At 41.0% G+C, this 12703-nt stretch overlaps 1 protein-coding gene across 11 annotated transcripts in view; it reads right to left on the reverse strand.

The window, feature by feature from the left end:
* PTPRC (protein tyrosine phosphatase receptor type C) overlaps positions 1-12703 on the reverse strand; it is a 279056-nt gene that overhangs the window by 206683 nt on the left and 59670 nt on the right. For all 11 annotated transcript variants that reach the window (XM_073592959.1, XM_073592956.1, XM_073592958.1 and 8 more), the window contains exon 3: positions 407-433. In XM_073592959.1, the coding sequence (XP_073449060.1) occupies positions 407-433 (27 nt within the window). The remainder of the gene's footprint in view (positions 1-406; positions 434-12703) is intronic.

Raw genomic sequence — 12703 nt, forward strand, 5'->3', positions numbered from 1 at the left:
GAAAAAAAAAAAGAAATTATGAGTTACACCAATTATTTTGTGCATGCTAATTCAAACCTAGCCAGCCAAACCTTTCTTGAGTTTTACATATACTTTAGACTGTGAATTGTAAAAAATAGTTTATATAAATATGAAAAAGAAATAAAATATTTAGTAAGAAAGTGTTAAATATAAAATAATAAAATATACATATAAAATATAAAATTAAACCTAAAATATGTAATAATGAATTATTAAATATTACAAAGAAAGAGGATATTTTGGACTCTGCATAACTCATATCATTATTGCAATCTGCAGTGTTAGTTTATTTTATTAAGTAGAACATTTAATAAAGAATTTTGGACCAGTATGGAGAAATCACTTAATGAAGTTACAATATGAAAAAGTGGTTTTAAAATATTACCGGTTTTGTTTGTTTGAAGATCATCTCCTGTGAAAACAAAAAAAACAAAAAAAAAACAGGTTGATTCAAGTGTGTATTTAATTATGCCCCATTAACAATTTATACATTCCTTATCACAAATCAATACCAGATCCTTGTGAATGCATGTGCACAGAACTTTTCAGCAGATGGCACTAGAATACATTTTTTGGGGAAATGAAAAATAAAAAATCTGAGAATTTAGTGCTTTCTATAATGTTGGCCTGCAGGAGGCGCTGCTATTCTATTAATGAGAACGAGCAAACTATTTTACTGTAGTAAAAGACATTTACCAATATGTGTCAGATACTATACTGTTATTACTAACATATTTTCAATAGTTTAAAGACTGATTATAAATATATAAAAACACAAAAAAATAAAATAAGCATAAGGGCATCTCACCAAGAAAAATGTATTAGTGTATATAACAGCAAATCACTAATTAGGTACAACAATATATTTCCTATGTCTGTTTCCAGGTTAAAGCAATGTTCTAGGAAATTGTACCGAAAAAAAAAAATAAGCATAAATGCCTGAAATCTATTTTTATATTGTCAGACAACAGTACACAGCACAAATCAGAAAAAAAGATACCAGTCATGAAGATATCTTTATCTTTTACCAATCTGGTATGACCCTTTGCAAGTTGTGTGCTGTAGCAAGCAACAAATGGCACCATTCTTTATGAATGTAGTGCTTTATTGTGCAAATTCGGCACGTCATGAATAAATTCAACTTTTCAACCAAGGTCCTTTCATTAGGCAAAAATTTAAATTTTCCAATGAGATTTTCCAATTCATTTCTATTGAATTACATAGGTCATATATATCATATATATACACAGTATACTTATAAGTGATCACATAATCCTGATGTGACACAATACAACAGTTTTTTCAAGATGCCCCCTTGTATCAATAAAAAGACATCCTGGAGCCGCAGTTCCGTTATTTATCCTAGGTGGAGATGATATCATCAGTCTGCTGCAGGCAGGAGAAATAATTTCCCCAGTCTCCCCCTGTGGTGAAAGTGCAACATTGTAAATTTGTGGAAAATCACAAAGTGAACGGCTGCAACAGGTGTGAGCTGGGTCAGACATTTTGGAGGCAGTTCACAGCGTAACACAGTGCCAGAAACATTCCGTGAGCGTTTTCTGCGATGTATGTCAAATGCACTGTGCCGTCTGCTGCAGGTGTCAAAACATTCCTATTGAAACCCCAAACGCAGATTGCAAACACAGTAAAAAAAATATTTTACATTTAAGTGCAAGTTATTTACACTTATACTAATACACAAAAGCGTACATGCGTAAATTCAAAAGCTGGCAGCTAGAAGAGGATGAATATTTTAACATGTGATTATGCGTACACACATGCACAACATTTTTCCTCAGGATCTATCTACAAGCCCCTGTCAGCAAGATCCTGGGTATGAACATCAGTAAATGAATATGTTCATGTGCAAGAGGCCTTGTGAACTCTAGCCTGGAAGTCTAGAACTGCGCATGTACTAGGATTTAATTGTCTTATTTAAATTAAGATGGCATCTCAATCCAGGAAGTAGATGCTGATCATGGTGCCGAACAAAGATGCCTGTGTCCTTCTGGAGGGAAATGTAAATAAAGACTTTGGGGAGTACTGTGATCTCCGTGACAGGTAGTAAATAATGTAAGGCTTCATACACAGGGTGGTGCAGAGGCCATACAGAACAGTGCCTGCATAATGATATTCCTTGGCCCACTGCTGCTGTGCACAGGCACTCATTGAGAAGTGTTAGAGGAGGCGGCTGTGGTAGAGCACCCACATGCGCACTATCTGCACACCACCTACATTTACCGCATACATTAGTGTGCATGCGGGTGCTTTACACAAACCTCAGCAAACATGGCATACAGCCACCTCTTCGAATGTGTCATAATGGGCCCCTGAATGGTATTACGCAGGCTCTGTACAGCAATGTGCATTAACATGCAAGCATTTATCATGAGAAATGTTAATCTGATGCTAGGTCCTCTTTGAAGTAATGTTAGTATGAGTAATGCTGTTTTGAAGCTGAGCACACATTGGAGTCAATCATTGTTTTCTCTCCCATGCTCTTTGTCCCACAGCTGTAGCAATGTGCATCAGCATTTCTACAGAGATATTAATTATTTAACCGCAAGATCCTACGAACCCTTGGTTCACTTGTCAAAGTTGACAGAGAAAAGACAGTTAATGTCTGTTTCCACTCAAAAAGTTACAATTTGTAAAGTTACAAGAGTTACAATTTGTTTATATATATATATATATATATATATATATATATATATATATATATACCGTATATACATATATTTTTTTTTTTTTTTTGCTTTTGTTTAGCAGTAAATAGTTGTTTTACTAAAGGAGTGGTGACTGTTCACTTTGCATGCATGTTCCTAAACTTTAGCAAATTAGGTGAATTGTGTTCACTTCAATAAACCTATCATGTGCAAGCAGGATAGCCAGGATTTAAATAGCATTTGTTTTAAAGAGAACCTGTACTGCAGTAATGGTCTCTAAATTCTCCAAGCAGAGAGTTTAACTCAGTCCTAATCTTCATAATTCTCTTAGTACACTCTGCATGTTTCATGTACTACAATCCCTAACCTCCGTGGCGGTATGATTATTTCAGATTTTTGATGCTGAAAGCGGTACAATTATTTTGCACGGAAATTTGACTTTTTATATTGTAGACCTGTAATTCTTAGGAATAACTCACTTAAATCTGACCAAAGAGTCTAGTAGACATCCTGGGTATGATAAAGTTTGAAAAACAAAATAAAAAATTATAATATAATAAATAACTATAAATAATTATAACAAATAATATAATAATAATAAAAATTATTCAATAATGTAATCAAATCAAAAACACTGAAATTTGCTCAGTTGCAGAATTGTCGCTGTCATTACTTTTAGTGTTTGATGGCGAATTTCCCCACAAATCACTATTGCGCAATTCTGCGAGTGATTCTAAGTTATTATCGCTGTTTTATAGCTGGTCTAAAAGCACTTTTGACGTAAACGGACATTTTTTGGTTGCTATGGACAATCTCCAGTTTCCTGGCAGAAAGAACAGTATTTATAATATAAAACTGCATGCAGGACACTGGACAAACCACTAGGGACAAAGGGGATGTGTAATTATTTGATACAGTACTGTAATCTGTTAGATTACAGTATACTGTATCTATACTGTGTTTTTTACTTTTTGAATTTGGCGCTGAACTCCGTCCCCGTGCGTCGCAACGCTCACAGGGAACGGAGCTCAGCACTGTGAATCGAGCGAGACACGGCGGCTCGCAGATCACAGCGGGGAAACATCTCAGGATCCAGGGGACAAGGTAAGTAACCTCTACATGGATCCTGCAATGCGATTCGAGTCTGGCTCTGGGTTTCCGCTTTTGGTACTGAAATCTCAATCGAGCCAGACGCGGGGGGTTAATCAGGTGTGATTTTCTGACACCTAATAACAACTACTGTTAAACAGTATCTGTCATAAGAGAAGAATGGGAGCTGCCATTAATAGCCTCTAGAGATAAATGAACTACTGGAATGTTCAATCATTTGCAGTTTGGCTGCACTTCTTAGTTGACAAATCTTCGAAATTTGGAATTTCTAAACCAGAAGTCCCATTATGTTTAACAGGAACTCAAGCCAGGCTCCAAAAAGTGTGTACTACAAAGCAGCAAATGATGCAAAATTGTACAGAATGGTTTGAGAAGCTTTGGGATCCCTGCCTGATGACGTGATGGAGCAATGAACAAAATGAGCCACTTCCTTTGAAAATTATACCAGGGATACTAAGATAGAAGAGTGAAGCCTAGTGACACTGGAAGAAAGACTAATGCCGCATACACACGGCCGGACTTGCGAATGGTCTAAACTCCGTCGGCATTTCCGATGGAGAGATTTAGAACATGTTCTATATCTGAGTCCGTCGAAAATGCCGACAGAAAAAGTCCGATGGGGCATACACACGGTCGGAATGTCCGACCGAAAGCTCCCATCGGACATTTTCTGTCAGGAAGTCCGTCCGTGTGTACACGGCATAAGGGTTCCAAAACAAGAGCAGACATAGGTATAAAGTAGAAGCATCCGTTGAAGCAGCTTTAGACCCAAACCACCAAACAAAACACTGAAATCAGCATTTGGATCAGTAAAATTCCAAATTTAACATTATCTGAAGTGTGGGATCAACTCTACTAATCTTTTCTTGAATATTCTAGTAACCTATGTATGGCTTCAATATGTTTTGAGTCCTAGATTCAGAGCAAGCATGTCATGGGTGACAAAAAAAGTCTGTGCTTGTTCTGGGTAAGTGAAGCATAAAGCCAAAGCATCAGCATGACCCCCATGGAACTATCATTCTTAAACTCTCTCACACTTGATAAGCACATACCTATTCCAGGGCAGTAAGTAACCAAAGAAAATATAATAATGACAATCCTATATCTAGCACTGTCAAAAACAATGCAGCAATGGCAGGAAGATCTTTGAACACTGCATCCAGTATACAAAGAAGACACATGGAACTTTTCATAAATTAAGTTCACCAGATTTACATTAGGAGGCTTAGTTCATAAGAAAGATTTACTATAAAGGGAGTTTAGTGTTTGACATTTGCATGTATTGCATTCTAACATCTAACCGGATGTCAGGGGCTCAACATTTCCCCTACATGTGGCAGTGAGTATATGGTATATCAAGCATCTCCCACACTGAAGTTAAAGCTGGGTTTTGCTTATCAAAATAGACCACAAAATTTAAAAAAATGACACCATCTTTGAGATTTAGTAAAGCAGTAAACATGAACCATTGTAATTTAGCACCAACATAGAACTACCGAAACCTCATTATAAATGAGCTGCAGTGGACTAAAAAACAAACAAAAAACATACCCTTTCTTTCCCACTGCAGGCCACCATAATGCATGGTACGAACATGCACTTTCAGTGGGCAACTTGCTATACAAATTTTTTTTTATCACTACACTTCTATGTAAAGATCCATCAGAAATGTTTTACAAACAAATAAGAAGCAAAACACAAGTGGTTGTGTACACTAACCCTTAAATCTAACTCTAAATTAGGCTGAACTCCAGGCACATAAACAAACTGTTCAAAATGAAGAATTGCGCTTGGAGGGCAAGTAACACACACATCAACTGACAAAAGTTGCTCAAAAACCAATATAAAAAACACTAATAAAGCAAACTTTTATTTTGTACCAATACATCAATAAATGCATTTTTAAATACAAGCAGTACAAGCACCTGAATTTAAGTTGGTATCGGCCTCTTACAATACTTGTACTGCAATACTCATAATGGGACAAGGAGAAGAAGAACAAGGAAGTAAGTTGTACTGCAGTGTGAGAAGCATTCTGATACAAGGAGAGATCAGAGTGAAAGAGAGATGAGCTCTTCAGTCGGCTGCTTCTCCTTTTACTGTCCAGACTGGGGGAGGGATGTAGGCAGGTGCAGTCTACTTTCTCCACTGCAGGTGACACTCTTCCACAGCAGCACTGCTGTTGGAGAGCAAGTAAAAAAAAAAAGCATCCAACTGAATGCTGCCAACCAGTATGACTCTGGCAGCCATCTTGGGTAAGGAAGAGCCTATTTAAGGCCCCTCCTCCCAGATTTGGCATGCATTTGCGAATTGGTAGTGTAGGGACAGGTACCCTGTCTGGTAGGGACAGTACTAGTGGCAGGGCAAGGTTCCTGGTGATGAGGGAAAGCGTAGGGCTCACAACTTCTCTGGACATCTGTCTTCTGGGCACAAGATGGCCAGCCCGCATTCTTTCCCTCTCTACAGACGATGAGTTTGGCTGCACCACACTCTATTGGAACTGTGAGTGTTCCTGGTTGGGCTGCCTTCCCACTGGGTTATTTGTGAACTGTTTCTGCATTATTTTAATACAAGTTCTTTTATTGCACTGGGACTGAGTGAGTTATTCCGCCGCACCACGCTGCATCCCACCAACAGAAACAAGACATGTAAGTTTAAGGGAACTTCAGCAAGGAAACATCAGGTCTTCTACTCTGCCAGACAGGGTTGTGTGGAGTGACAAAGCCATGTACATGTCACAAAAAGACAGAAATACAAATTCTTTGGTAGGCATATCAGCCACTTTTTATCTATTTTATCTGTGTATTTAGTTGTTTTTAGCTTTAACTTCTCTAATTTGCTTCCTTTTGGTCTATTAACTATACTATTTAAAGCTTTTATCATGTGTTATATAATAGAGTGCAAAATCCTGAAAGAAATAATGTGAACAGATTACTTCCTTCTGATCTATGCCTCTTCTGCACTAATATCTGTTATAGTGTTCTTACCTTACCTCTGTGGCCTACAGAACACGTCTTCCATAAGTAATGGAAATAAATAGAGGGGAAGATGTTCTGCACTTCTAAAAACGTCCTGTCCTTAGTGGGGGAAGCTGTTGCTCCCTAGATTTAGTACAGTGAGCAAGCATTGTCACTCCAAGAACAGGAAGTGTGTTACTGGCAGGATCACTGGGTGAAAATAAGGGAAACCTACCTAAAAAGGGAAACTACCATATCAAAGGAATGTAAACTACAATATATTACATGTTTACTACTGGGTTTAGATATGTATTCAATGTTTGGCTTTAAGGTCTAAAATCTGCTGGATACTAAAACCACAATGCTGTAAAGTCCTTCAATATACCAAACTAAAACATTGAATAATTAAAATAAATAACTGATTTATTAATAATAGAACGTGACCATAAATAATCACTGACACCATGTGCTTAGCAACCAACACCTGCACTAAATAAAAAGAGAAAAGCGGAAAACCATTACATCTGTCACAGCTATGCCACACCTAGCTCTGCAACAACCATAAGCTTCAAGCATCCTGTGAGATACGGTATATGAGTGATGGCTTAGAAAGCAGCGTTAATACTGAGTATGACTTCAAAGTTACAGGCAAGATCTATTATAACCTAGATAGGGTAGCAATACATGCAATATAATTGTAATATAAAGCCAATCCTTTCTCAGTTTTCTGAGTCATTTTCATGATTTTACATGTATTGTAAGAATAACTTATCATTATTATAATTAGCATATTGGTTAAACACAGTCCTGCCAGTATAAGAACATTTTATAACTAAACACAGAGACATTTATAAATGAGACACTTTAATCTGTATATAATAATGAACAAAAACATCAGGATGGAAATAAAGTCAACAGGAGACAATTAGGATATTAGGCCTTCAATAGTCCTAGTTCTGATTCAGCAGATTTTTTTGGGCGGGTAACCCTATTTCAACTTGGGTATACACACAATTATTCTGGCAACATTCCAGTCCAGCCACCTTCCGCTGACTTCAACCAAACCCAAGAAGGTAGAAATGAGGTTGGGCCATTTGCAATCTGTGACTACCACAGACTAGTAATAATGATGAACAGATATGATTTAAGAGATAAATATTTTGAAGATATTGAAAGTAAACGTTTCCATTGCATGCATGTACTGCTAGTAGGTTCACAAAAATACCCTTTAGCCATATCTTTACCACTTTTACAATGGAAAAAATCTTTAACATAAGGTAACTACACAACACTTGTATACTTATTATATTAGTTATTAATCACTTCAGTTATTTAGTCATGTGAGGCAATTTTTTTTTTATTTGATATACTATTCTGTCTGCAATTGTTGTAATAGTAGTTGATTCAGTAAAACTGTAGAGTGCAAAATCTGGTGCAACACTGCATAGAAACCATTCAGCTTCCATGTTTTTTTGTCAAAGCTTAATTGTTAACAAGCTAAAGTTATTAAGCTGATTGGCTATCAAGCTCAGCTGCACCAGATTTTGCAATCTTCAGTTTTAGTAAATAAACCTCATAGTGTATATCTCTTCCTGATACCTCTGAATATAGCACACCCACTGCAGACAGTCCTCATCAGATAGCTGAACTCACCAAACACTTGGAATCCACAAATGTATTTGTTGTATTCAGAACATTAAGGCAATACAACAAGATGTGGTAGACTTGATATCCAAGCATTTAAGATATTCAAAATGAATATTGGCTTTCCTAGCCCTAATGTGTGTCTTGCATCGAAAGGAGAAAAACTAACAGATAATTAAAAGGAAATTACATTGTGGGAAGGGGAAAGGGGGTACAGGCATAGCCCACTTTTAAGTACACAATAAGGTTTATTTACTAAAGCTGGAAGGTGCAAAATTAGGCTCATTTCTGCATAGAAACCAATCAGCTTCCAGGTTTTATTACCAAAGCTTAATTGAGCAAGCTGAGGCTAGAAGCTCATTGGTTTCTATGTAGCAGTGAGCCTGATTTTGCAATTTCCAGCTTTAGTAAATAAACCCCATTGTGTTACTTAAAAGTGGGGTATGCCTGTACAGAAAATAACATACAATACAAAAAATAGCCACAAGGTGGCAGCATAATCAAAACAATTAACCGCTTGCTGCTCATCCACAGTAGATTTATGAGCGGCACAGGCGGTTCAGACAGCATACTGGTACATCATTGGACAGAGAACTAGTTTGGCAGCTGATTTCAGCCAATGATTATGGCTGCGGCCAATCACACACAAAAACACAGAACTTTGTGTACTGTAAACAGAGTGATCTGGCTGTTTCTTCTCTTCAGGGAGAAAAAACAGCCAGATAGAAAAGTAAAAGCAGCACACATTGTTAGGCACACAGTTAACCCCTTGATTGCTCCTATATGTTAATCTCTTCCCAGCCAGTGTCATTAGTACAGTGTCAGTGTACAGCATACCTCCCAACTGTCCCGGATTCTGCGGTACCTTCCCAAACTTCAACCAAGTCCCAGAGTCCCGCATGTGCGGGGCTGCGTCCCACAGCAGATGGTCAGAACAAGTTCTCGGCTCCCATAACTTAATTTGCAGGCAACCGGCAGGGAGAGATGCCGGTACTGCAGTGACGACTGGCAGAGGATCAAGGGGGGTGGGCCACGCAAGCAGGGCCGAAACTGGGGGGGAGAGGGTGCGGGGGCATTCCTCTCAGCTTCCCTTCAAAAGGCAGTGCAGCAGGCTAAATCCCCAGTGGGGTATGGATCCCAGCTCCCCTTTGATCAGTGGCAGTGCAGGATCACTGTCACTCACAACAGCCGGTGGTGTGTGAGTTTGGCGGCTTCCTGTGTAATTACAGCTCAGGTGAGCCTGTGACAGTGCAGCCCGATCCAACCTGGGAGAGAGCCAGATGACAGCAGCTGTCACTAGCCTGCATTTCTTAGGTTGAATCGGGCTGTACTGTCACAGGGTCACCTGAGCTGTAATCATACAGGGAGCCACCGAACTCACACACCACTGGCTGTTGTGAGTGACAATGAGGCTGCACTGCTGCTGATCAAAGGGGAGCTGGGATCCATACTCCACCGGGTGTTCAGCCTGCTGCGCTGCCTTTTGAAGCTTTGCTGCCTTTTTGAAGAGATCTGGCAGAGACCCCGGGGGGGGGGGGGCAAAGTAAGCTTTGCTGAAGGGATCCAGGCTCCAGCTGTACCCAGGGTGTTCCAATCTTGCTTGAGATCTGCGGGGGGCTTGGGGGGGGTGACATCAGCCACTGCCCTGCGGACACCATCCACTGGTTCTGCCCTGAGACTCAGGTGAGCAAAAAGGAAATCAGGGCAAGGAGGGGATCAGAGGAAAGATTGGGATGCAGAGATTAGCAGAGGGGTGCAACAGTGAGCCAAGAAGGGATTTGGGGTGTGGAGGTGAGGGGAAGGGGGGTCTGAGGTGCAGAGGGGTGTTTGGGGTACAGACATGAGTAGAGAAAAGGGGGTGAAGAGGTAAGCAGGAGGGTTGGGAGTACAGTGTTGAGCAGGTGTGATTAGGGTGTAAAGATTAGCAGAGACAGTGTGGTGCAACAGTGAGCAGAGAGGCAAACGGGTTAGGAGAAGGAGAGGAGTTGTAGTGCAGAAGTGAGCATAAAGGGGGAGTTAGGGTGAAGTGGCTAAAAGAGAGGGGAGTTGGGATGTACAGGTCAGCAAGGGGCGGTTGTGGTGCAACGGTGAGAAGAGAGAGGGTAGGATGCAGACATGAGAGGAAGGGAGGTTGGAGTGCAAATGTAAGTGTAGAGGTAAGCAGAGTAGAGGTGCAGAAATAATCAGAGAAGGAGGTTTGGGGAACAGTTTAGCAGAGAAGGGGGTTTTAGGTGTAAAGGCAAGCAGATGGAGGTGCAGAGGCAAGCAAAGAGGGATTTTTGGGGAACATAGTTTGGCAGAGGGGGAGGGGTTGTGGTGCATAGGTTAGTGGGGGGGAAGGTGTGAGAGTGCAGCTGTGATCAAAATAGGGGGGTTGGGGTGCAACCTCTCCCCCAGAAATCATACCCCCAAATGGAGTACAGGGAGGAGAGCAGAGTATACAGACAGGAGGCAGTGTGTATAAGGAGGGGTTGTAGCGTAAAAAGCAAGTGGGAGCAATTATTAAGACATGCTCAATATTTAGCATAATTTCACTAAACCCACTTTTGCCACAGCTCGCTACGCATGCACAGCAGGTTGGTGTCTCCCTAATGTGTCCCTCATTCTCGAGTTCAAAAGTTAGGGGGTATGCTGTACAGTATTATCACTGATCACTGTATTAGTGTCACTAGCGATGTCAGTGTCAGTTAGTGACATAAACGATCTAGAGGATGAGATAACCAGCTCAATCTCGGTATTTGCAGACGATACCCAGTTAGGCAGGGCCATAACTTCTACACAGTATGTGGAAACCTTACAAGAAGACCTAAACAAAACAATAGGGTGGGCCACTACATGGCAAATGAGGTTTAATGTTAAAAAAAATGTAATGCATTTGGGTGCCAAAAATACGAACGTAAGTTACTGGCTAGGGGGAGAATCTCTGGGGGAATCTAAGATGGAAAAGGACCTGGAGGTCCTTGTAGATGACAGGCTCAGCAATAACATGCAATGCCAAGCTGCTGCAAGCAAAGCCAACAGAATATTGGCATGCATTAAAAAGGGGATTCACTCCAGAGATAAAACGATAATACTCCCGCTCTACAAGACTCTGGCCCGGCATCTCGAGTATGTCATCCAGTTCTGGGCACCAGTCCTCAAGAAGGATGTGCTGGAACTTGAGAGAGTGCATAGAAGGACAACAAAGCTAATTAAGGGAATGGAGGACCTCAGCTATAGGGAAAGACTACAAGCATTGAACGTATTCTCTCTGGAGGAGACGCTTGAGAGGGGATGTGATATAATGTACAAATATCATACTAGTGACCCCGGCATAGGGAAAAAACTATTTAGTGAAAGGGGTCGGGGAACTAAAAAGACACACCGCTATTCACTAAAGTTGGAAGGGAAGCTGTTTAATCTAAAACTGCGTAGAGGGTTCTTTAATTTCAGAGCGGTATGAATGTGAAATTCTCTTCCACCAGCAGTGATATCAGCAGGAAGCCTCTATAGTTTAAAAAAAGTATTAGATGGGCACCTCAATGACCACAAGATACAGGGATATACAATGTACTCTTGACATAAACACATACACACACACACAGGTTGAACTGGATGGACTGGTGTCTTTTTTCAACCTCACCAACTATGTAACTATTTGTGTGAAAAAAAAAATTCTGTACAGTGTTGCATGAATGTGCATTTGCCAATTAAAATAACGCAGTGCTGAATAGCAAAAAATGCTATAGTCATAAAGGGGGTAAAACCTTCTGGAGGACAAGTGGTTAACTAAAGAACAGCAAAGGCTATATACACAAATACAACTTCCATATAGGCCCGGACTGGGACAAAAAATAGGCCTGGGCATTTTGGATTGAGCAGCCCATGACATGTTAACCGGCCCCTTCCCACTCTCCACCCTGACGGATCCCCCGGGAGAGGGGGGGAACCCGGCAGAGGTGTGGGGGGGGGGAGAGGGGGGACCAGGAAAGAGCATGGGGGGTGGAGAGCACAGGGGAGCAGCGGAGAGCATGGGGGGATGTGGAGAGCACGGGGGGCAGCGGAGAGCATGGGGGGATGTGGAGAGCACAGGGGGGACGGCGAAGAGCATGTGGATGTGGAGAGCACAGGGGGGCTGGCAGAGAGCATGGGGGGAGGTGAAGAGCATGGGGAGATGTGGAGAGCACGGGGGCAGCCGAGAGCATGGGGGAATGTAGAGAGCACAGGGAGGGGGTGGCAGAGTGCATGGGGGAGGTGGAGAGCACAGGGGGGGCAGCAGAGAGCATGGGGGAATGCGGAGAGCACAAGGAGGGCAGCAGAGAGCAT

This window comes from Aquarana catesbeiana, linkage group LG07 (assembly GCF_042186555.1).
Source record: "Aquarana catesbeiana isolate 2022-GZ linkage group LG07, ASM4218655v1, whole genome shotgun sequence".
NCBI classification, from domain to species: domain Eukaryota; kingdom Metazoa; phylum Chordata; class Amphibia; order Anura; family Ranidae; genus Aquarana; species Aquarana catesbeiana.